The following is a 26,363-nucleotide window of genomic DNA, read 5'->3' as shown; positions in this document are numbered from 1 at the left end:
TATTCCTTTCATGTTCATTCCAAACAATTTAAACAATTGTGAATGACACTTGTTTTAACAGGTTGATTCTTTTGACTTGAAGTTTTGTTTACAATAATGTATGGATCACTAGAAGCAACAAATTTGCGGATCGTCGTGGCAGACTTTGGTCATTGCTATGTTTTCAAGTTGAAACTATTGATTAAGGTGAGCGATAACAGTGATAATATTAATATTACTGTGTCTATATATGACCCTCTATTCCGACTAGGATTCCATACCACTAATTTGCTAAAATTTGCTTGCAAGTTACTCCTTGAAACAATTGAAATTTTCAACATGTTCAAAAGAGGATATTATAGGTCATTTTCAGAGTGTACAAAGTGAGCCATTCATCTTAAAGCATCTGGGAAAGATTCCAAAAAGTCCAAAACCATTCCACAAAAAGATTGCAGTAATTTTTAATGAACCTTCACACCTGCACCAGTCAAATAGGTACACAAAAAGCACAATTAAGGATCGATACTACTGTGGAAGATGCGGTTCTTCTTAATGAACCACTTTGGTCCCTCTCAATGCCAACAAACAGCCATGATATTAATATATGATTGTGTTATCAAGCAGACAAAGAAAAAAGCGATTTACAGTTACTCAAAATACAAGAGAGAGATTTAGAAGTGAGGAAGCATAATATCGTTATTTTAGAGTAGTGATAAAAAGTAACAATAACATGTCTCTTCTCGGTATCAGTGTACAATATTCAAAGCAGCATGCTGCTAGGTTAACAACTCTTGCTAATAGTGGGAAGAAGAAGAAGAGAATTTCGGATTTCACATACTTTCTCCTAGTCCTTCTCCAATTATTCATTCTTCATATTAGTATAATTCATCATTCCGTACATGCAGCAACAAGCTCTAGGACCATGGCAGGCATCTATCGACATTTAACTGAAATAGACTCTGATGCATCCAATTTATTCTTTAAGGATGTGAGAGGTGGTGGCTGTGCTGACATTAAAACTGGTGATTTGTTCATTTGTGATGATGGACAATATAAGGTTTTCAAAATTTCGGCAGGCTCTAATGTTGCCACTCACTTTGCGGGCAATGGTTATCAATCAATATCTTGTACTTCATCTGCCTCAAACGGTCCTTGTGGAAATAATATTAAGGCAACTGAGGCTGGTTTAAGACCACATACATGTGCCGTTGATCCAGTTGATGGCTCAGTTTATATTTTGGATTATTACAATTCCAATATTAAGAAGGTGAACCAAACGAGTGGAATTATAACCTTATTCTATGGTAATGGGTTAAATTCACAAACACTCACCAATCCTCACACTATTGCTGTCTCACCAAATCACATTTTCATCATGGAAGACGGTAAATCCTCCAACAACCAGATTAGAAAGATTGACAGAGCTACTGGCCTTTTAATAGCAAAATATGGTGATGCTAGCAACCAAGGTTATCAAGGTGATGGAGGTTTCATCTCAGATGCTTCAGTTAGGTTTCAAACTCCAGGTGGTATTGCTGTTTCTTCTGATGGTCTGTATGTCTACATTTCAGACAAGACCAACTCTGTGATTAGAAGGTGGAATACTCAAACCAACATGATTCAACGTTACGCTGGTACACCTCTTAGCTCATGCGCAACTACCCCAATGGCTGCATGTGGTGATGGAGGTAGCGCATTAAGTGCCTTGCTCAGTTATCCTCAGGGCTTGACTGTTCTTTCTAATGGAGATTTAATATTTTCAGATTCTACAGTTTATAGAATTAGAAAAGTAGACTTTGTAACTGGAATAATTTCAACCGTCATTGGTAATGGTAATAATGTTTGGCCATCAGCTTATTACTTTTCTATTGGACCTAATGGCGATGGCCAAATTGGAACGAATATTAAGATTTATGTTTCGAACGATGAAGCAAAAGCAGTCAAATCTGTCTTTTCATATGGTACAACTATTTACTATACTGAAATGTATGTTTTTTTATTCCTTATTTTATTTCTTAATAATTTCTCTATTCTAATTTCCATAGGAGTAATCGTTTGAGAATGTTAAAAGATGGTGTTGTTACATGTATAGCCGGTACTCATGAATCTTCTAATGGTTTTGGCAATAAGATGATTAATACTCAATTCAAAATCAATCCAAAAGTTGCCTTTACAAAGAATGGAACCATGTACGTCATGGCAGATAGTGAAATCTTTCAAGTTGCTCCAGATACTACTATTGTAAAGAAAATAGCAGGTGGTTATTCTGATCCTAGCGCTGCTCTTGTCGGTTTTGGCGCTGGTAATCTGGCCAAGTATTCTCAAGTTTACAAATCAAAAACTTACATGGCCATTGATCAATCCAACAATGACATTTACTTTGTGGACGACAATTATATCAAAAAGATTGATTATGCCACAGGTGTCATGTCCATCTATGCTGGAGGTGGTGCTTCCTATGCTAATAACGTTGCAGCCACAGCAACTTCCTTAAATACACCTAAAGGTATAGCCCTCACACCTAATAATGATTTGATCATTGCTGTTTTTGGAGATCGTATTGTTAGACAGGTCAGTAAGGCAACAGGAATTATTACAACCATTGCTGGTATACAGGCAACTGGTTGTAATAGTGGAACCTGTGGTGAAGGAGGGAGTCCATTGGCAGCAACCTTTGGAGGTCCTCAGGTAGTTGCTGTCAATGCTAATAATGAAATCTTCGTTGCTGACCCTAGTTTGTATTATATTAGAAAGATTTCAGCCAATAGAAACACAATTACCAAATATGTTGGTACATTGAGAACTTCCTGCTCAACACAGCCATGTGGTGATGGTGGTCTTGCAACAAGTGCCACAATTTTAACAGTGAATGATATGGACATTCATCCATCAACAAACGAGCTCTATTTCTGTGATTCTGAAAGAGTTAGAAAGGTTTCTTCGACTGGCTACATTTCTACAGTGGTTGGTAATGGAGCTACCTATGCCAATAAGGGAGAATGGTCAAGTGCACTCTCACCGATATCTGCCAAGAGAATTTCCTTCTCACCAAGTGGAACTCTCTATTTCGATGATGCTGTCTCTAGTTCCTACTCAGGTACTTACAGTGGATTCACTTTCTCTGCAATCAGATATCTCGATTCTAATGGAAATATAGCCTCAGCTTCTGGACACTATTACAATGACTACTCATTTTACAATGGAGAGAATACAATTGCTTTGAGAACTAAATTGATGAGACCTGCTGGTTTATTCATTGATTCTAATGGAGATATTTATATTGGTGCAAGTGGTGGAAGTACTGCCGATAGTGAATTGTTTGCCTCAACACCAAGCATGAACTATGCCAGAATTGCTAAATTTGATGCTACTACAGGAAGAATCAATACTATTTTAGGAAACTTTTTATTACCAACTGCTTCAAGTCAAACCGCAGATAACACTTATGCCTACCAAGCTTCCTTAAAAATTCAAGATACTTATCAAATTAGTGGTATTCAATTTCCTTTTGGACTCGCCAAATCATCAACCACAGGTGAAATATACTATTCTGAATCAGAATATCACAGAATTAGAAAAATAGATTCCAATAATAAGGTAATCACAGTTGCAGGAACTTCAACAGCATGTACTCCAGCTTCTGGTGTTGCATGTGGTGATAATGGAGCTCCTCTCTCGGCAACCCTTAATTTCCCAACCAGTATTGCCATTGTTGGAGCCAAGATTTACTTTTGCGACACAATGAATCACAGAGTTAGAATGATATATAATAATGTTTTAACTACAGTGATTGGTGAAGGAACTGAATGTACAACTGCTGGCTCTGCAACATGTGATAATTCTAATCCTCTCTTGACTAAATTGTCAAAGCCAACTGGTTTATATGTGAGCTCAGATGGTAATACCATTTATGTAGCCGATACAGGAGTAAGTTATTCAAATAATATTTATTCATTAACATTTCTTTATAGAATCACAAGATTAGAAAGCTTTCCTCGGGAACCATGTCAATTGTTGCTGGTTCCACAAGTTATTGTTCTACTGGTGCTTCATGTGGAGCCAACGTACAAGCTGATGGTAGCACAGCTAAACTTTACTATCCAACCGGAGTTTCAGTCGATGAATCAAGAAATGAAATTTATATTGCTGATCAAGGAACTCAAACTATCAGAAAAGTCAGTTCCAATATCTTGTCCACCTATGCTGGTACATTTACCTTATTCTCATCAACTAGTCCTCCTCTGTATGGTTTCGATGGTTCCGGTGATTATGTATCCAAACCAGTGAATGTTTGGTATTCAAATCTTGGTATTTACTATACTGAATCTAAAACTGGAAGGTTGAGATTGTTATTCCCAACCTGTCCACAAGGCAAGGTTGGCATGAATTGTGATATGGATGGATGTAATGCCATTCCAACATCATCATCATTGGTTTGTTCAGGTCATGGTTCTTGCAGTGCAGGAATTTGTACTTGCAGTTCTGGTTATTATGGAACCGATTGCCAAAGCTATGATCCAACTGCAGCTTCCATTGTAGTTTCTAATAGTGGAAATAGTGGAAATAGTGGCAATAGTGATGGTAGTTCAGTTGTGACGCCTGTTTCATACTCTTGCTTTTCAATTGCTTCCACAAATACCTCATATGTTTGTTCTGGACACGGAAATTGCACTAGCTCGGATTCATGTTCTTGTAATTCTGGTTATTCTGGATCTAGTTGCTCTATTACAACTTGTAATGGAATATCAAGTAATTCTTCAAATGTTTGTTCAGGAAAGGGATCTTGTGTTAGTCTTAATCAATGCCAATGCCAAGCTAATTATCTGGGATCTAATTGTGAAATCACCAGTTGCAACAATATTCTTTCAAATTCTGCACAAGTTTGTAATAATGGAAAGGGAACTTGTTCTTCTTACAATAGTTGTAATTGTATTAGCAATTATTTTGGAACCAATTGTGAACTCACAACTTGTAACAATATCCAATCAAATAATGCATTGGTATGTAACTCTCATGGACAATGTATTGGTTATGACACTTGCCAATGTTCCCTTAATTATTATGGATCTAATTGTGAAATTACAACTTGTTACAATATGTTGTCCAACAACACATTGACTTGTACTGGAAATGGAGTGTGTACTTCTCATGACCAATGTGATTGCCACACCAATTATCTTGGATCTGATTGCTCAATTACTACCTGTAATGGTGTATTATCCAACTCCTCCGTTTCTTGTTCAGGTCATGGACAATGTAGCTCATTTAATTCATGTAATTGCATATCTAATTATTTTGGATCTAATTGTGAAATCACCAGTTGTAACAATGTGTTATCTAATGATACTTTGACCTGCTCTGGAAATGGAGAGTGTACATCTCATGACCAATGTAATTGCCACACCAATTATCTCGGATCTGATTGCTCAGTTACAACCTGTAATGGTGTATTATACAATTCTTCAGATACTTGTTCAGGCCATGGACAATGTATCTCATTTAATTCATGTAATTGTGCTTCCAATTATTATGGATCTAATTGTGAAATTTCAACTTGTTACAATATTTTGTCCAACAGTTCCGTTTGTTCAGGAAAAGGCAATTGTACGGATTATAATACTTGCAGTTGCGAAAATGGATTCTATGGAGCAGATTGTTCTGAATTTAAATGTAATGGAATACTCAATACTGATCCAAGTGTTTGTAATGGAAATGGATCTTGTGTCTCTACTGATATTTGTAATTGCACAGAAGGATATTTTGGTCAATTCTGTGAAAATCGTACTCAAGTTATCAGTAATGAAAGTATTCAAGTTGACAATTCCACAACTTCTAACATTAGCTTGACTGATAACACAACTATTTCTATTGATAATTCTACATTTGTGGATAATCGTGATGTTAATAATGGTACTTTGTCTAATAGTACCACAACTGATAATAGCACTGTTGTGGTTACCAATAGCACAACTGCTTCAAATGACTCTTTTAGCTCCTCCAATGAAACAATCACTCAAGCAAACGAAACCTTGGTTGATAATTCTACATTTGTGGATAATTCCACAGTTGATGCTAATAACAGTTTGATTAGCAATACAACAACGGATGATAATAGTACCATCATAGTTTCCAATAATTCTACAGCTTTGAATGAATCTATTGGTGAGTCGAATGAAACAAACATTACTGATAATTCCACTTCAATTGAGAATAATTCTACATTAGAAATTTTAAATAATTCAACTCTCAATGATGGAAATATTACTCTTGTTGACAACTCCACAATTGCTAACCAAACCAATGTGGAAAATTCCACAGACATTACTAACAGTACAGTACTTGACAATAATTCTACAAGTGTTGAAATTTCAAATGAAACTGTTGTGGAAAATAGTACTGCGAGTGAAACTAACCAAACAATTTCTAATGAGACAGTTACTAGCTCCAATGAAACTGTTTCCTCTAATAACACTGATCAAGTGAACGAAACTATTTCTAACAACACCACTTTGATTGATAACAACACGACCATTTCAGAAAATATTACCAGTTCTGATGTCACTTCTACTAATTCAACTGATAGTTTCAATGCTTCTAGTAATGCAATGAATGAAACCACGACCGTTCCAACTGAAAATTCAACAAACGTTACAGAAAATACTACCGTAGCAGACAATGAGACTGTTGTTATGAATGCCACAACTAGTTCAAATACTACAGCAATTACTAATTCAACTGTAACAAATAATACAACAACTACCAATTCAACTGTAAAAACTAATACAACTTCCATTCCACCAAATGCTCCTTCAAACAACTCAATAACTATAACAGAATGTACTAAAGTTGAAACTTGTTCTAATCATGGAGAATGTAATGTAAAAGGTTTTTGCACATGTTATTCAAATTCTAATGAAGGATATTGGACAGGTTCTTCATGTAGTACATGTCAAAGTGGTTACTATGGAGAATCTTGTTTAACTCGAATTGTAGGTCCTGTCAGAATGACATCTGATTTTAGAGGTGTTGAATTTTATTTATATTCACCACCAATTAGTGGAGTTGATGTCGTATGCAGTAAATTGCTCCATGCCAATGACCTAACCAATGGAATTTACGGAAGCTCTTCCTTAGTCAAGTGTCAATTTATTGACAAGTCAACTTCTTTATTCAGAATTACATTTGGATCAATGGATTACAATATTATCTTGAGCATGACCTCAATCAGACTTAACACGCTAGCTTTCAATCAAATTTTCACTCAACCTACCAATTATCTTTCATTTGTAATTCTTCCTCCGGTATCTATTGCTCCACCACAAGCAATAATCAAAATGAGAAATGTAGACATTTACAGTTCATGTGATGAGATTGCTGTGGATGGTTCTTCAAGTTTCTCAGCCGATGGTAAGACCTTAATTTACACTTGGGCTCTGTATAATTCTAACGGTACGCTATCAGTTAGTGAAATAGTTCCAAATCAAGCAATTATTTCTCTTAGTCCAAATTTACCACCTGGTTCTTACTTTATTACATTATTTGTAAAGAGTTCCTATTTGGGAATTAGTAGTAGTGTTACATATAGTAATGTATTTACCAAATCCTCAAAGCCACTTCCTTCATTGGTTGTTTCCAAATCATTATACGAAAAATACTCTAATGAATTCCCGCTCACTATCAAAAAGATAGTAACCGAAGCATCTTGTCAATCAAGCGAAGCAATTAGTGTTGAATGGGTACAAACAAGCGGTCCTTCAATTGAATATTCAGTAGATTCTGCCAATAATCTGCTAATTTCAACTCTGAAAACATTCGGAATGAATACTTATATTTTCAAAGTTTCTGCTTTTTATAATTCCAATCCAAGTGCTCGTGTTTCTTCCCTTGTGACATTGAATACGAAATCTCCAGATCTTTTACTTGAACTGCACATTCTCCAATCATCAAGTGAGTCTTCCACTATTGAAGTAATGTATTCTGATCCTGAATCTACAGTGAACACTCAGTCAACTGAAACTTGGAATTGGAACTCTACAAATACCTTTTTAAAGGATTATCTACTTACTGTTTCCAATTCAAAATCCACTCTAGTCATCATTTCCACCTCTTATTTCAATGGAAAGATTCCAAACTATGTAGATTTCACACTCACTATTGTAAAATCAGACGGAAGATCAATTTCCAAATCAATCAGAGCATACTTTGTTAATATTCCACCTGTTTTGAATGTTCTTTCCATCGAACCGTCAACTAGTTACATTTTATCTGGTAATACCTTCTCAATGCAGACTCTAGTTTCATCTCAATCATCCACACTGAATAATACTTGGTATATTAATGGACAATTAGTTAACACAGTATCAGAAACTAGTTCAACAAGTACTGTGATTATTGATACTTCATTATTGCCAGAAGGATCTACGAATAATATTGAAATTTCAAGCTTTGATTCTTCTACTGGAGCTACATCAAGTGCTAGTTATACTTTCCAAGTTGCAACCACTCCAAAACCTTGCTTGTGTGAAATTACTCCAACTGAAGGCATTGCTCTCGATACTAACTTTATATTCTCGTGCGTAAATTGCCAAAATTCTGAAAAGACAATTGACTTTAATTATGGATTTGTGGATGATAGATCTGGAACCAAGATACCATTGTACAACCTTGGAGAAATTTATTCTTCAAAGATTCCATCACCTTCTTCTGGAACTATTGTGAAATGTTACATTGAAATTGTGGACACAAAGACATCTGCATCTGTCATCTCCTATTATGACATTTCAATTACTACACCTGTTTATTCAACTATTCAGGATATTGAAGGTGTAGTTCAAGTATGGACAGATACAAGTGTCAAACTCTCAGAGACTGGTGACATTAGTCAGAGTATTTCACAATCTGCTTATACCTCCAGAACTGATGCCATTCTAGTTAAGGAATATATCAACTCACAGAGTGCAACAGCTAAGAGATCGTTAGCTTGCAAGAATGGTGTTGAAGTTGCGAACCATTGCGAATGTGCTGAAGGATATATCGGACACAATTGTGATATTTCCATTGTAGAATTTGACCTAGTTCAAAAGACAACTGTTTCTGTTTTGAATATGATGGTCCAGTTGGCAAATATTAGTGGAGTTACAGATGATTACATATCATTGGTTGGATTTGGACTTGATTCGATTCTTCTTAATATTGATTCCTTGACATCTGAAGTAATTTCACAAGTTTTGAATAATTTAAATTCAGTTCTTAGAGTTGCCCTGTCAAGTGAATTGAAAGTCGACAATGCCATTGTTCAATTATTTGAAAATTGTATCAAATCAATTTATTCCTATCTCTCAAAGAAGAAAGCTTCAACTAATCAATCAACTTCCTCTCTCAAATTAATTTCAGCTTCCAAAACATCAAATTTCTTGACAAGTAGATCATTAACCTTGGGTGGAACAGCTAAAAACAGAAAGGGTGATTTCTACTCTGTCAATACTAATCGACATACCGTCTATGATTATGAACCTAAAATTGTTGATCCTACTTATGGAACGATTGTAGAATTGGATGGAAATTTCTTGGCCAAGGCCAGTAAGGTTGCATTGGTAAAGAAGCCATTCTCGTATATTATGATTACAATGCAGGATGTTTATGGATTGAATACCAAGTTGGCTTCTATGGACCAATATGCTTCTAAGTTTAAAGAGAGCTATGTCATTTCGAATATTGTTTCGTTTAATGTACTTGATAATGATTTCCCAATTGATGAAAGTGGAGTCATTTATACCTTCCCAATTAACAAGACCAGTCTTCTTATGCTGGAACCTTCCTTGATTTGGAAATTGTAACCTCAAACAATTCATATTCCTGCGTTGATTTTACAGATCAAACTGGTGATCTTTCCTCAAATTGTAAAATATTGAGCATTAATCAAGATATTGCCACTTGTAAATGCTCTCGATTCACCAACGTTTTCATTGTTGAAACAGTTTCCAAAAATATCTTTTCCCTTTCCAATTATTTAATTTTGGGAGTTGCCATTTATATAATTCTCTGTTTGGCCATTGCTGCCACAATTGGATTCTGCTGTATCATGTACTGTGTGAATAAGAGAAAGAGAAAGACTGTTCCACTCGAATCCTCAACTCCAATTCAATTCATGAGACCAAGAGGTTTTAGTTCACCTCCAGTGACCAATTATGTTTATTATGATAACAAAGAATTTTCTCCAGATGCAAGATTCTTTGCTCAACAAGTGGAATCTCCAAACAAAAAGAAGTATAATAATTATTGGGATTATCCAACAAATCAATAAATTATGAACTTTATTTAACACGAGGAGTGATGGCAACTTTCATATTTGGAGAAGGTCTATTGACAGATAAAGTTCTGGTAGTGACAGGATCAACCTTTTCATCATTTAATAATGAAAAGTCATAATGTTGAACCAATTTGGCCAAGATTATACAACCTTCCATTAAACTGAAACGATATCCAATCTATTTCAATAAAAAATAGTATTGGAAACTATTGAAAAATGATGAAATTTGATGCTACTTACACATTTACGATTACCACTTGAGAATGGAAGCCACATGAAGGTGTGTTGAATCTTTTCTCTACTTTCAAAGTCGCCAAATCTGTCAGGATTGAAAGTGTATGGATCTTTCCAATAATCTTCTCTGTAATGAGTATGTTCCATAAAGGCACGAACAATAGTTCCCTTTGGAATGTCAAACTTGCCAATCTTGGTAGATTTCTTGGATACAACCTTAATAACTGTGGACACAGGTGGATGGACACGAAGAATTTCCATAATTACTCCATTAACATAGTCAAGTTTTGGGAAATCGTCATAGGTTGGATCTCTTCCTTGCAACTTCTCATCAACTTCTTGTTGTAACTTTTTCAAAATTTCAGGTCTCTTTGAAATTTCATATGAAACCCATTGTAATACTATGTCAGTTCAATAATTTTACAATATTGCAGTAAGGTTAAAAATTGCAAAACTTACAAGTTGACGTCGTCTCATGGCCGGCCAGCGCCAAAATAAAAGAATTACTCATCAATTCTCCATCTGATAATGCATTCTCAGTCATGTTTGCTTCCACCAACAAACTCAAAATATCACAAGGAACATCTCCACGTTTATCATTAGCATTTGGATCTTGTTCTCTTTCTTTAATTTCCTTTCTTCTAGTTTCGATTACATTATTCAAAATCTTGGCCATGAAATCACAATAATCTGTCAATCCAGTATAATTGGCAACAATGTTATATAAGAATTTGGATGCTGGCAATATGAAACCTCTCACTGCAATACCATAAGTGATGGTATATTCCAAAGCAGCTCTAAATTTCTTACCAGTTTCGTCTGAAGTGAAAATACCAAAATCAAATCCTAAAATTTCACAATTTTTGTAAAATTCTTGTAAAATTCATTGTAAAACTTACCAAATCCTGCCTTTCCAAGCACATCCAAAGTCAAATCTGAATAATCCGTAACTTGTAACACAACTTTTCCATCCTTTTCAATCACCTTCTTCCATTCATTGAAAAGTAAATCTGAACTTTGAGCTGCAACTTTACAAACATATTCCAAATTCTTTGGACTAAATCCAGGATTACAAACTTTGAAATGTCTCTTCCAATTCTCACTCTGAACAGATGCCAAATTTTCACCAAAAATGTTAATGGCATCAAAGAAATCTTTTGGTTTTTCAAAATCACTTGCTTTGGTGATGGTTAATTCCTTTATCATGTCTTTATCAGAAATCCAGACACTATTCTCATTTATCATGGAGAGGGAAGTTGTTTTGGTTTCACTGTCACCAATCTTGTCCATCAATTCGAGCATCTTGTCAGTTGGACCGAAATACAGATAGGGAGCAATGAAGGGAATACGAAAGAGAGAGTAGAAATATTGCCAAGTACCTGGAATGTGCTTTATCTTTTGTCGCATTTGGAGAACCTTGAGTGTGGCTATGATGATTAAGGTTGCAATGATGGCCAAAAGGGCAAGCAATAATTGAGAGAGAAGAGAGGATGATTCCTCAAGTGGCTGATCAACAGTAACACTCTCAGATGCTGCTGCAATGATGGTAAACATTTTGAGTTGTTTTTTTTGATATTGGTTGTAAGCGTAAGCGGCTGTTTATGTATTTGGAAGAATTTAAAATTCCGAAGAGAACTGTTCCATAAAGTAGCAATATTTCATAGAAAGATACTGTATAAAAATACATGAAAATGTGGTAAATATTGTCCAGATTTTGAATATCAAATTTATTTTACAAGCTGTATAGTAATTATTGAGTATTTAATACATTTTCATATTTGTTTACAATTTTTGATGAAATTTACTTAGAGCGCAAACAACGCCTCAATAACAAATCTTGCAAAAGTTGTGCGTTGTCGCAGAAGCCGACTCTTTGAATTGGAAGTGCGTTGGAAGAAATAGTACCGCTTGAGCTTTTAAACATTGTTATTGTAATAGGTGTGAAATTATTAAATTTGTTCCAAATTCAACACTACCAAATCTACTATTCCCCTTCAATATTACAAAGACTTTATTCTTGCAAAATGATTGAAAGGTTTTATTGTAATTATTTTTATGGTCAACTTATTATTGTAAATTGTTTAAAAAATAGGACGAGATGAATTGTGGAAGCAATTGATGGAGTTATGGAAAATAATTTTGTGTGGATGTGGAGATGAGGATAGGCATGAGGCTGGACTTGATGGATGAGTGTATTGGAAAGTGAATTGAGGAGATTGAAGGCAATTTTTAAAGTTTGAAAATTGTAATTATTACTTGATGGAATGATAACATCTTTTACGATATTCAAGCGTATCCGAGGTTATTCTTGCAACAAGATTTCCATCAAAATAATTTCATTATTTTCTTCATCATGTTACATAATTTAAATTCATCACCGGATATCAAAATGTTGCTAATCATCGATAGTATCATTGTGGAAAGTCTCATCTTGTTTATATGAATGTGAACAGAGTTTGATGCGAATTAAACAAGAGGAGAGCATGTTGAATTTTTACCTTTTCTTCTAATATTAAATTCTCATGATGGTGATGAAGAATAATTATCCAAACATGATAAATTGCATTGAGTGATGGCATAGAACATTTCCATTCAATTATTCATCTTCATATTGAATATCCATGGAAATAATAAATAATTTCTATCAGGACATATGTTTTTGTTGGTGAATTCATTCTTTTGCTTTCTGTGATGAAAAAATTATTGACGAGTTTTTGATTGCAAGAAATGTGATGAGTGAAATTTGATGAAAAAATTAGTTGAAAAATATTGAGAAAAAATTTCATCACATTTTAATAATTTACATCATTGATGATTCGCAAAGGCAATTCTTCATGAATGGAAAAACCATTTTCAACACAACATGATTGGATTATATAGAGAGCATATGAATTGATTTTATTGGATTTTACAAGGAAATACAAATTTTAAAAGGTAATGATTAAATTGATGGAAAATTTTGTTAAAGTGGAAAATTAAAAGTCACATCATCTATTAGTATTCAACATGAATATAACAATCAAATAGATGCAATTGTTTTTCAGCAAGAATATTTTCATCAATTTATTAATTTTAATATTTTCATCATGAAGAACATTATTCACAACAAGAAGAATATTATTTACATGTTCTAAATCATTACTAGTATCACCTCAGAAAGTTTCAAAACTTTCCATCAAGTGTTGATGAAGAGTTGGAAGATGAAAGTATTTTAAAGTGAAAAACATCATTTGGAAAACTTGTTCAATTTGAAGAGGAGGTACAAGATTTATTATTGTATCACATCAGAAAATGTATTTTGACAATGTTTTTCGAATAATTTGCAACGATGGTCAAGTTGAATTTTTACATGCTTCCTAACATTAATTATTCATCATCTACTTGATCAATCTTCATCACGACAATAATAAATACATCTATAGGATGTTATCTAACATTACAATTCATCTTGTTGTTTCACTTTAAAAGTTGACCAAGAAATTCAACAAGTCTCACACCCAATAACATGCCACCAGCAAACCTTGCAAGACATTTACAAATTTAATATTAATATTTGAAATTTTGTTAAAATGAATGGCTACGGCCATATCACGATGAATGCACCTCATCCCGTCCGATTTGAGAAGTTAAGCATCGTCGAGCCACATCAGTACTGAGGTTGGAGACAACTTGGGAACCTGTGGTGCTGTAGTCTTTTTTCATTGTACCTCTTAAATCCATGATAATTGCTTCCTGAACAATTTTTATTCGGTTTTTACAAATGAAATTGCAGAACAACAATCTATGGCCAAGGCAACCAAATCCATCTTTAGAAATAGAGTATTATCAAATTTGATTGTTGAGTTGTTAAATTTTCGTGCTAATCCAAAGTAATCCTCTTGGTCAACTCCACACATCATTTTCTTATACTTCTCCACAAGGATATTATTATCAATAAGTTTGGTTTTCGGATGAATGATTGATTTTTGAGTCAATTCTTCATAAATCATTTCAAAGTTAATTAGATATGTTGAATGCTTAATGACAATGCACTCAGATAATTTCAATTTTGAAATGAATTCTGAAAACGATAATCTCTTTGTTTTCAGAAAATCGTCATTGAGTGATTCTTTGTAAAGTAAATAAACTGGAAAATCATAATTATTTGAAACTTCTGATTTTCTTACATGGAGGCAAGCTTGATATTTGTCACTCTCCAATTCTTCACTACTTCCTCCGATTACAACATCATCATGTCCATCTGGAATTTCATTTTCAAAGTCAAATTGAAATTCAAAGTATTTAGCAATTTCATTATCAAGAAACCACAACTTCTTATTTCTAAAGTCAATATCGTTTAAAAATTGCAAACATTCTGGCATCAAATTCTCGCCATATTCTCTTATTATTAATGAGGGAAATTCAACATTCAATTTTGCAAGAGAAAGACATATTTCCCTTGTGAGTGGCACATTTTCAACCCTGGTTGCAATAATAGGTTGTACAACAGAAATGTGACTATCAGCACGTGAAGCAGAAAAGTAAAACCTTTTGAAAATATTATCAAAATGAGCAGCATGTAAATTGTCAGAAACAGTAAAAGTATGTAACAAATTAGTTGTTTTCTTTTCATATAAATAAGCTTCCCCCGTATTTATCAAGCAAATGACATAATTTTCATAATACGGAATTATTGATACAACTTTTTCATAAAATGTGTCAATTTTAATTTCAATTCCAGATCTTTCATCCTTCAAGATTAAAAGATATTGTTCATCCACATCGTCACTATCGTCATCACTATCAGCTATTTCTTCAAATAAGAGATAAAGCTGTCCCTCCTTTTCATCCACATATAATACATCAATAACATTATAATTTGATTGATTTAAATCAATTTCTCTTTTTTTTGATCCATTCAATAAATCCATTACATATATTGAATTAAATTGTATGAGATACATTTCATTCGTTAATTTAGCACAATTCATTTTATACTTTGCATTAATCTTTTTTTCCCAAATAGGAGATTCTTTTGAATAATCTGTTACATGATCTAATATTTTATATTTCTTAATGGTATTATTTCTTCCAATATAAACATTCTCAAATTGACTATCAATCTGCACAGAATTAAATGAAGGTAATTCAAATTTAAGTTTCCATGATTTACATTCTGAATCAAATACATAACATTGTTTTTGGGTAGTTACGGCAATTATTAAATTATTTAATTGATTAGTTGTAACAGTAGTAATATATGTAATATTAGCAAGTTTTGGGATTGTATCTATTTTATGGAAATTAATATGAAGTACTTTAACCTTGTTTCTTCCGAGTTGATCTTTCAAGCCTTGCGGAATTTCCAATAAATTATCGGATAATATTAGTTTTACTAATTCTTGTTCCTCTTCTTCTTGTTCTACACTTGTTGTATTTTCCGATTTAAGCTTTTTGGATAAGTGATAATCAATAGTAGTAATTTCAGCAACCGACAGTTCCGATTTGAGTCTCTTCATTTTTTTTGTGTTTTCTATTTTACAAAATCTTGTAAGTGATGACGATGATTTCGAGTAAGTTGTTGAAACTCCCCTTAGACAACTTGGGAATATTCAAAGGATTGCAATCTGGGGTATTAACTCTAATGTTGCACACTATACATCACAGCTCTCCCAACAACATGTTGATATTCATAGAATTGTTTATCACTCGTTGAATTGTCTCTGTGATCTCTGAAGAACAAATCTCACCAAATTGAATTGTCTCATCACATGAACATTCTTGTTGTAATCAGGAACATTATCAATTTATTCCAAAAAACAGTCGAAAAAAACTTCTTCCATCTTTATTACAATAAAAGTGCAACAAGGACTTTGTACTCGTAGTACGAAAACAACTCATCAAAAAAAATGCCATCGAAGAGAAAAGATACCACCACGAAGCAATCTATGAAAAATTCTTACAAGAGGAACCTAAAATCAGCATTCTATGAAAAATTCTTACAAGAGGAACAGAAAAGAATTGAACAAGTAGATGCCCACATACTCAAGCTTGTTGAATCAACTTGCTATGAAAGTTATCAAAAGAATGATAATGATGATAAGAAGGCACGAAATTATGATGAATTTTGTGATTTGATGATGGATGTATTGGCAAGAAAGAAGAGAAAATATGAAATGGAACGTGTACCTTCTTTGATCAAGTCATTACCTCCAGAAATTGTTGCCTATTCGATTGTTCCATTTATGGATTTGGAAAGTGTTTTGAATGGATCAGTGTTTTTGGTTTGTCGTTCTTGGTATGAAGGTATGATTGATGAGGAAAGAATGTGGCAAGAATTGTTTTGTAGATTGTGGGATATGACATTGGAAAGTTTGAAAAGTTGGACTAGGTGGCCAACACAATACGACAGCAATGTTACATATGTAAAAATTAATAGAAGTACTAGTTTTACAACAAAACCAACTGTATTTAAAAAGAGTGGCAAGAAGTTGGTTAAAAAGCATTCATATCAATTTATGAAGGAATTTTGTTTGTTAAAACATTCAAGTTTTAACAAACATTCAAGAATTGGACCTGTGAGAGCTTTCTTTTTAACTACCCATCAGGATAGTAGTTATGCTGATACTACTCTTATTGCACCATCCCTTTATTCAAGATTTCACATTACATCTGTAGATCGCAAGTTGACCTATGTTAGTGTAACTGATGATGGAGAGACTGACAATACAATATCAAGTATTCACTTTACATTGGATTATTACACTGCACTCATTCCTTTTTCTATGAGGATTGATATTGACTATAGTGTTTCCTATGGTGGTGAAACTCATGAAAAAGGTATTTCTATTTCTGTATCTAGATTACACAGTGATCAAGCTAGTGACTTGAAAAATCCAACAAACCAAACTAAACTCGTCTTGAAACAAAGTGATGGGAATGAAGGTGATAAGGAAGAGGAGAATGATGAAGAATCTGAACAAGACGAAACTGATGGGAATGCACAAAAAGGGTCATCAAATAGAGCTATTTCAACATTTAAGAAAAAATGGATTGGAAAGGATTTTGTAAAGATTCATGATGACGGTCAAAGTTGGTTGTTCAAATTTATTTCAACATTGGGCATTGATTTGCTGGATGAAGCATTGTATAGAATGACTGATGAATAATGCTCTACAAAAGCTGCAAAGTGATTGAATTTGATAAAATTGTTTAATCTGTTAAACTTAATTGACGTCATTGAACACAAGTTAATCTTTACACAATTCCTCACTCAACTTCCATAATTCATCTTGAACTGATTCCTCTTTTGCGATCCAACTCTCACCTCTGTATTGCTTACATTCATAGTAGTATCCTCCACTTTCCAAATTACTCATCTTCTCGAGGGCCAAGTAAATTGATGTTTGAGCACCTGCTAGAGGACTCTTGAAAAAGTACCACTTGGTCAATTGTAACATAAGACTTCCCAATCCATCTACTGAACGAAATACATTAGTGGAGACTGTTCCTGGATGGAGTGAATAACATCCAATCTTGGCAACTGGCTTCAGTGAATTGGAGGTTGCTGTTTCGTTTTCGAATTGTCTCGCCAATGATTTGATAAAGAGCAAGTTGCATAACTTGGAGAAACCATAAGCAAACATTGGAGATGATTGAGGAGTGGAAAGTTTTTCTTTTGTGAATAAGAGTTGATCCTTGTTTCGAACAGCAATATGTCCCAAACTGCTCACACTAATGATTTTGCATTCCTTGTTGTGTGCAACACTTGTTTGTTGGATGAGAGATTTCAAAAAGTGAACTAGCATAAAGTGACCTAAATGATTGACAGCAAAGTGAATCTCCAGATTCTGTTTAGAAAGAGTGGATGGAGAAGAATAAACTCCTGCATTGTTAATGAGAATGTCCAATCTGTCAAATTTTTGAAGGAATGAATGACAGAATTCTCTCACAGACTCCAAATCGTCTAATTCCATTTTCATTACAATGATTTTACCTAAATTGAGGTTCCTATTCATTGATTTACATTCCCTTTCCAATTCATCCATTTCCTCTAATCCTCTTTCCAAATTTCTGACACTCACACAAACAGTAGCTCCCAAGCAATACAATGCCTTAACAGTTTCGTATCCAATTCCACCTTTGGATGCGCCAGTTATCAATACAACTTGTCCTCTAAGATCAGATTCCTTCAATAATTGGCTCGGAACAGATCTTCCATTAACAAATCTCTTTCCTAGGAAGAATAACGAAATTCCCAATAAACCGTAGGAGCATTTTCTTAACATTTCACCATGTTCCTTCCAAATATCAAGGCACGTAGTATTTAATTGATTCCATCGTGAAAATACTGCATCGGAAAGAGCTTGATAGGAAGAAAGCAATTGTTGTGTGAACATTTTTTTAAAATTATTATTTTCCAATATTTCCTAAGGATTATAAAAGTTGTTCGTAGTATTTCCAATTTAGGATTAGCTCCGCTCTCAATAATTTTCAAGATAAAACTACTTGATGCTATTGAATACGTATTGATTTCTTCTTTCTCCGCATGTACTCCTCTTCATAGACAATTGTTTGTTTCATTCTATTGAATATTTCAAGCAATTGTCTAGATACTTCTTGATAAGTATCGACATCTTGTCTCTTTCTTAGATGAGTATTTACAAAAAGAGTTGTTTGAGGACTAATTTTCAGATATTCCTCCACAGTTGATTTTGGATATTTGGTAAGAAAGGTATAAATTTCTAACAGTTCCATTTTAAATTCTGTAATGAGAAATCGTTTGAAAATTTCCACACATGAAGTACCATCTTGAAATACCTTAGAAAGAAATAAATCCATCTCTTCCTTTTGTTCCTTGAGATCATATTTTGGTGTTTCAACCTTTCTAAATGTCAAGGAAATTAAAAAGATGCTCTGTAATCCATATGACAAGGTCAGTAAAATCTTACTAGATCCATACAGGAAATATCCAAATCCGTTGTTCAAATACATTCGATTGATTGGTCGAGTTCCATCCATTGGTTCCAAAGTCAAATATCCACCACTAATTTCTGATAATCCATAGTGTATTCCAGCAACTATCAAAAGAAATGTCAAGATGAGAAATTCACCATTGTAACCAAATGGATCGTCATGAATGAAAAACCATTTGAATATTTGTTTTGGTCTTTTGATTTTCTTTACAAATTCAATATTCGAACAAAAGTGAGCAATCACTCCAATACTAAGCAATATGAAATATCCAACACAACATGAAACAGCAAGTGCATTAGATATTGGTGGGATATCATTAAAGGAATAGATTACCAATACAGAAACTACAGCAACCTCACACACAATCACTAATACCATTTCTATAAGAATTGAAATCTTGGATAGTAAAATTTTCATAATGACACTATCTCTTTTAGAATAATATTTCGAATAGAAGAATCGGCTTAAATAATATCTGATTCCTTGCAACATGTGTAGAGACATGACAAGTACAATTACTAAATGTTCAATCAATGTATCAAATTCAGGATCATAATAAGCAATATTCAATGCGATATTAATTAAACATCTTAATATATAGACGCCCATTGAAAATATTGGAATTATAAATCTACTCTCTATCACTCTGTGTTTTCTCTTAATAATTAACAAAATAAACATTATAGAATATTCAACGAGTCCAAATACTAGAGCTGCCATTTTCCAAATAAAATACTGAGCTCTAGAGCTGTAAGTATAATCATCACATTGACTATCCCAATAAGGAATGGTTTCATTATCAGTGTAGTTGACCAAAAGTGGTATAATATAATAGGGTTTCTTAATTGCTGATAAATAAAATTCTTCAGGATACGCCCAATGATCAATTAACATGACATGCATTTGCAATCCAGTTAAATTATCCAATTTCAATGGAATGTCAATATTCAAATCTGTCATTTTCATGTAAAATTGTTGAAATGGTTTTCTCAATGTAAAATTCCAATCACCATTAGCAATCATTTCATCCAATTTTTCATTCACTTTTCCCACACCCGTACAATTTCTCCTATAAAGTGTCGAACTAATCTTTGTAAAGCAAAAACTAGCTGGTTTCTTTTCGTAATCCCAAATCCTCACATTCTGATAATAGCAAAACATTCTATACGTGACATTGGTAAGGATATCATCCTTTGTTATGAAATTCAAACTTTGGTTCACATGAATATAGGAAGAATCTTGATCTGAAAATAATTGAATGGCAACACAAAAAGTTGGACCTGATTTTGATATTGAAATATGCAAGTTAGATTCGAATGATGATGAATAATTTAATTTCCATTCCATTTTGATGGGAGCGTTGAATGGTTTAATTAAACATTGAGCTTGGTTGGGATGAACCAAGAAGGTTGAGTTTCGAATAAAATTATCGGAATTGTCTGTTGTATTTCTTGTTGTTGCTACCACAACCATCAACATGTAGAAAAGAATCATGACCAAGGTTGTTATTGCATAGATCCGCATCTTGTTGCATTTTTTTGTGTATGTTGGAAAGATGACAAAGTTTCGAAAAAGCAAAATACAACAATTTTGGTTGTCCAAAAATACTAAATTGGAAATAGTTGACATTTATTTAAATCATGTGATCATCAAATTTCTTTGGTGTGTTGCATTGTTCTGCAGATCCTTGGGAACTTTCATTATCAGATGAATGTCCACCTTCTGGAAGAATTGGTTCTTTCAAATCCCAAATAATTCCAACACTAATAGCACTTCCAGATCTAACTCTACCAGCATAGACATCTGATGTTGAATCTCCTAATAATCTACGTGGTGAATCATTGGATCCGCTTCTACTTGATGAAGTTTCGTTCATTTCGTGTGCTTTATCCAGAGCTGCTTGGAAGTAATCTTCTGGAGCTACTTGATGTCTCTTAATCTTATTAATTTGTAAGAGATCGATATCAGAAGAGTGTGTCCGAAGTGCATAATGTGTATTTCTTCCATTTGCATTCATCATTGGTTTGTAAATCATGAATGGATCATCGTCAGAACGATTTCCTGATGAATGTGTTTCTGGATAATCGTAATTGTCCAATCCAGAATATGCTTCACGATTTTCAAGAATAATATCTTGGATTTTGGAAGCTTCCATCATGACCATTCTTCTTGCTTGTTGTTTACGTTTCCTTCTTCTTACACAAATAAGGGTAATAAGGGTAATGATGGAAATTAATAGTAAAATGACAAATGTAGCACCACCAATAGCAACATATTGTCCATATGATTGAGTAGTTATTGTGGCTGTTTGGATTACAAAAACATTAGTAAATCTCTTGCAACGGCATTTGATAGATTTTTCTTGAATTGAAACGATTTCACAATTTGATTGCATATTTGAATTTCCATCTAGAAAATCTCCACATGAATAACTGAATGAAATTGTGCGTTCTTCTAAAAATCCTAAAGGTGTACTATCGTTATTTGTTGCATATTCGACAGGAATTGAATAAATTAAATTTTCTTCATTCATTGCAGATGGAGAATCCAAATATTCGATGGAAACAATCTTTGATATTAAATTGGATCTCTTTTTTGTGTTCGAATCAACTGTTTCAGTTTCTACCAATTTCTTATTCAATGAATAAATATCGTCTGTCACTGTTAAGACATACATGAACTGTTTCAATAAAATATTCAACGAATATTTAGCAGAATTATCAAAGAATCCGTTTTCCATTTCAACAGAAACCATAGAATGCGGATCTTGAACTTTGGTCTCATAATCATGGAAGAAACTCTTTCCTAAAACAATTGAGAAGAAAGGTCCAGTCATTGTTTTTCTTCCTCTTCCTGCTGGAACACTTCTTACTTGTAAATAGGAAGAAAGTTTGACAGAGCGGAGTAACTTATTAGAATTGGTTGTTTGGTCAGTGAGATATTGTTTGTCAATAATGTACTTGTAAGCAGAATCAAGACATGAAGAAAGTAAAAGATCAGCACCTGAGGAAAGTCTGAGATTGGAATTAATTAAACCTTTGACCAGGAAATTGTTGAAAGTTGTGAGAGATTCGTGGATAGTTTCAGATTTGAGGAATGGATAATTGATGAGAATAGAGTCAACTGCAAATGTTAACAATGACAAATAATCGCTATTCATGCTTTCTTCATAAGTGTTGTTTCCAATTAAGGAAAGGTGACGCAAGACTTGAATCTTGGTTGACTGAATATTTGAGAAGGATTTGATAGATCTTTCACAGTATTGTCCAACATAACCATCAAAGCATTTACAAATACCAGAAATTTCAACACCATTTCCACAAACAATATTAGAGGCACGAGTTGAAATTGCTGATGAAATAGCTGATCTCATTAAAACCGAGTCGGTTCTTGAAGTTGTTGCTGATTGATAAATTCCCTTACTAAATTCGCCATCCAAAATATATTGATTACTTCTAGATTCCCAAATTTCCACCAAATTCTGTAATTGATCAATAGTTGAAACTGTTGGAGCCTCCACAGTGACATTTACATAGACTGTCGAATAGGCATTGGTTGAAGTATCAATAATATCGAAATAACAAGTGACTGTAGATCCATAATATGGTGCAGGTAACTTGGATGAATATACTTCTTCCTTTCTTAATGAAATCTTAACACCTGACTTGTCATCCACAAATCCATACTGATAATCAATAATATCTGTTTTACAATTAGCACAGTAAAAATCAAAGTCTGTTTCTAAAGCAGTACCAATAGATGGAGTGATAGAACATTTACAAGGTTTAGGATTTGAAGCTACATTAAAGGTATAGGTGGTAGTAAAGATCTTTCCAGTTGCAGGATCGTATGATTGAATGGTGATTGTGTTTTGTGAACCTTGTTCCAAATTGGAAGTGTCTATTATCAGACCTGTCTTATCGTACACACCGATAACTTGTCCATTAAGGAAAACTGTCAAATTTGATTGTTGATTGTTGGCAATAAATGTTTGTAAGAAAAGTTGTTGACCTGGAAGAACAAAGCTTGTACTTGGTTCAGTATAAACAATCGAGACAATTGGAGGAATTGCATTAAAGTAGATAATTGTTGATTTTTCAATACTTCTGTTATAGGATTTGGAGACTTGTAGAGTTAATTCAATAGAGTTTGGTATTTCACTTCCGAAAATAGAAGAATCAAAAGTTATATCATCAACTTTTCTTTGAGAAATATCACTAAGGAAAAGCATCAATTTCGTATTGTTATTATCCAAACAACTCCATTTCCAAGTTTCCTCATCTCCATTCAATTCTAGATCAACAAATTTTACAACCAAATTTGTAGATGTTTCTGTGGCTGTGGTTTGTATAAGATCAAGACTTAAATCTGTGGATTTGGTCTTGATAATAAGTGTTTGAGTAGCGTTAAATTTAGGAGAAGATGGATAATAGGCAGTTACTTGGAATGTGAATGAGTTCTTGCCGTAATTGAGCATAGATGGAATGTAAAGATTGAAATATTGGTCAACTTGATAATTGATTGGTGGGCCACTTATTTGAGACCATTCTATGATGGATTTTTCATAAGCACATGCAGATTCTGTAAGTGTCTTCTTGGCTGTTAGAGGGAATTGATTTGTAAACTTTTCAATGGTGTTATCGATCAAATTTACAACAGGAATTGGAACTTTTGACTTTTTAAAGATGTTGGAATAAACTAGGGAGCTATTTTGATTCAAAGTGGTACTTTCTACTTGGAGAGATATGAAATAATTACCATGTGGAATATTTCCTTTCAATCTTAATAATGCAACATTTGAATGATTTGAAGAAACTTCTTGTAAAGTATCTGAATCAATCAATTTCCAATAGAAATTCAAATCAGTTCCATCAAATGAATAACTTGACCTTCCATCAATCAAAATGTCATCACAAGAGCTATAAACTTCTTCAGTAGCCGCAATAATTGCAACTGGAGGTCTGAATCTACACGAATCTCCATAAAATCCAAATAAGCAAGTATCACAACTTTCTCCTGACCAATAACCATTCGAATCATCAGTGTAACATCTACATTTTCCAGTATAAAGGCAATCACCATGATTGGAACAATTCAACTTCTTTTCACAAAGAATAGTGTCGTTTTCAATTATTGGAATTACATCAATCATAGTTTCGTTAAGATATGTCTCGTTTGCAATTGTAGTTTCGTTATTCACTATTGTATCATTAGTCAGAGTAATATTAGGAGTGCTGACACTTGTTTCGTTTACAACTGTTTGACTATTTTCAATATTAGTTTCATTTGTTATGATTGTTATATTGTCAGTAATAGTCACATTATCTATAATTGTCTTATTGACAATCAATGTTTCATTTGAAATAGTCACATTATCAATAATTGTTTCATTGGTAGTTAATGTAGCATTCACTGTTTCGTTCAATCCTGTAGTATTGTCAATCAATGTTACGTTCTCGCTAATCACTGTTGTTATGTTATTAGTAATAGTCACATTATCTAGAATTGTTTCGTTGGCAATCAATGTTTGATTCGAAATAGTCACATTAGCATTAATTGTTTCATTGGTAGTTAATGTAGCATTCACTGTTTCGTTCAATCTTGTAGTATTTTCAATCAAAGAGGTATTGTTTGATTCAAGGGTTTCGTTTAAAAAGGTAGAATTATCAACCACAGTTTCGTTCAAGGTTGCATTCAAGGTTTCGTTCAAGATAATGGTCACGTTACTTTCTATTGTTTCATTCAATGGAAGGGTGATGTTTAAAGTTGAAGTTTCGTTCATGGTGTTTGTTACGATTGTTTCATTCATTGTAATGTTTACAACAGGATCAGGAATTACAATGAGAGTTTCACATTGAATTCCAGTAAAATTAGAGTTACATTCACAATGGTTCAGTTGAGTACAATTTCCGTTACTAGAGCAAACTGTTTCATTATTATAAAGTATTCCAAAACAAGAGTGAGATTCACATACGTCTCCATAAAAACCAGTTTGGCATTGACACATATCAAAATCAATACAATCTCCCATTCCACTACACACAATGCTTTCGTTGGATGTAATTCCAAAGCATGTTGTTAATTGACAGTAATTTCCAAAGTAATTATCTGAACAATTACATCTGTCAGTATTCAAACAAGCTCCTCTTGAGCTACAAACATTTGGCTCTGAATTCATCACTCCGAAACAACCATATTCTGAACAATTAGATCCATAAGCATCTGATTGACATGTACATGTATCAAAATTAACACAAACTCCCTTACCAGAACAAACACTTGCATCTTCAGATGATGTATTAAAACAGGTAGTCAATTCGCACCAATCACCAAAGTAATTTTCAGTGCAATTACACAAATCAAATGCAACACAGGAACCTCTTGAACTACAAACAGATGAATTACTACTCAATGTACCATTACAAATTTTTTCTGAACAATCAAGTCCATAATAATTCAATTCACAATTACAAGTATTGTAATCCGAACAATTTCCTTTTCCAAAACAAACTGATGAGTCATTGGCTGGAATATTAAAGCATTTGAACATTTCACAATTATTTCCATAATAATTTTCAGAACAATTGCAATGATTGTAAGAAATACATTGTCCATGTGAGCTACAAACATTCGAAGAGTTACTGAACTCTCCATTACAAGTTGTAACTGAACAGTCTTGTTGGAAAGTGTAGTGATTTTGACAAATACAACTATCCGATAAACTACAAGTTCCTCTTCCCGAACAAACTCGTGAGCTATTTGCAGAAATTCCGTAACAAGAATACAGTTCACAGCCAATTCCTGAGTATCCATAATTGCAGGAACAATGATTGTAATCAATACAATGACCTCTTCCATTACAAACACCTGAATTATTTGATGCCAT

At 33.5% G+C, this 26,363-nt stretch overlaps 7 protein-coding genes across 7 annotated transcripts; 2 read left to right on the top strand and 5 right to left on the bottom strand.

The window, feature by feature from the left end:
• Positions 1-709: 709 nt before the first annotated feature.
• Positions 710-10,298, top strand: NAEGRDRAFT_81735 (uncharacterized protein; the record flags this gene model as incomplete). The annotated part of the gene is made up of 4 exons (XM_002670696.1): positions 710-1,965; positions 2,025-3,906; positions 3,951-5,792; positions 6,147-10,298. The coding sequence occupies 4 exons, from the start codon at positions 710-712 to the stop codon at positions 9,813-9,815; spliced, it is 8,649 nt and encodes a 2,882-aa protein (XP_002670742.1). The 3' UTR covers positions 9,816-10,298.
• Positions 10,293-12,076, bottom strand: NAEGRDRAFT_74208 (uncharacterized protein; the record flags this gene model as incomplete). Its single annotated transcript, XM_002670653.1, has 4 exons — positions 10,293-10,466; positions 10,529-10,923; positions 10,982-11,368; positions 11,422-12,076. 4 exons carry the CDS (start codon positions 12,074-12,076, stop codon positions 10,293-10,295), a joined length of 1,611 nt encoding a protein of 536 aa, XP_002670699.1.
• A 2,189-nt stretch (positions 12,077-14,265) lies between these two features.
• On the bottom strand, positions 14,266-16,020 carry NAEGRDRAFT_74207 (uncharacterized protein; the record flags this gene model as incomplete). The annotated part of the gene is made up of 1 exon (XM_002670652.1): positions 14,266-16,020. One exon carries the CDS (start codon positions 16,018-16,020, stop codon positions 14,266-14,268), a length of 1,755 nt encoding a protein of 584 aa, XP_002670698.1.
• A 390-nt stretch (positions 16,021-16,410) lies between these two features.
• On the top strand, positions 16,411-17,670 carry NAEGRDRAFT_74206 (uncharacterized protein; the record flags this gene model as incomplete). Its single annotated transcript, XM_002670695.1, has 1 exon — positions 16,411-17,670. The coding sequence occupies one exon, from the start codon at positions 16,411-16,413 to the stop codon at positions 17,668-17,670; it is 1,260 nt and encodes a 419-aa protein (XP_002670741.1).
• Positions 17,671-17,751: 81 nt separating this feature from the next.
• Positions 17,752-18,789, bottom strand: NAEGRDRAFT_74205 (uncharacterized protein; the record flags this gene model as incomplete). Its single annotated transcript, XM_002670651.1, has 1 exon — positions 17,752-18,789. One exon carries the CDS (start codon positions 18,787-18,789, stop codon positions 17,752-17,754), a length of 1,038 nt encoding a protein of 345 aa, XP_002670697.1.
• Positions 18,790-19,015: 226 nt separating this feature from the next.
• Positions 19,016-20,824, bottom strand: NAEGRDRAFT_74204 (uncharacterized protein; the record flags this gene model as incomplete). Its single annotated transcript, XM_002670650.1, has 1 exon — positions 19,016-20,824. The coding sequence occupies one exon, from the start codon at positions 20,822-20,824 to the stop codon at positions 19,016-19,018; it is 1,809 nt and encodes a 602-aa protein (XP_002670696.1).
• Positions 20,825-21,110: 286 nt separating this feature from the next.
• On the bottom strand, positions 21,111-26,363 carry NAEGRDRAFT_53311 (uncharacterized protein; the record flags this gene model as incomplete). Its single annotated transcript, XM_002670649.1, has 1 exon — positions 21,111-26,363. One exon carries the CDS (start codon positions 26,361-26,363, stop codon positions 21,111-21,113), a length of 5,253 nt encoding a protein of 1,750 aa, XP_002670695.1.

The sequence above is a fragment of the Naegleria gruberi genome (genome assembly GCF_000004985.1).
Source record: "Naegleria gruberi genomic scaffold NAEGRscaffold_68, whole genome shotgun sequence".
NCBI classification, from domain to species: Eukaryota; Heterolobosea; class Eutetramitea; order Acrasida; family Naegleriidae; genus Naegleria; species Naegleria gruberi.
The sequence above is the reverse complement of the archived record's forward strand: the minus strand, read 5'-3'. Positions and strand labels throughout refer to the sequence as shown.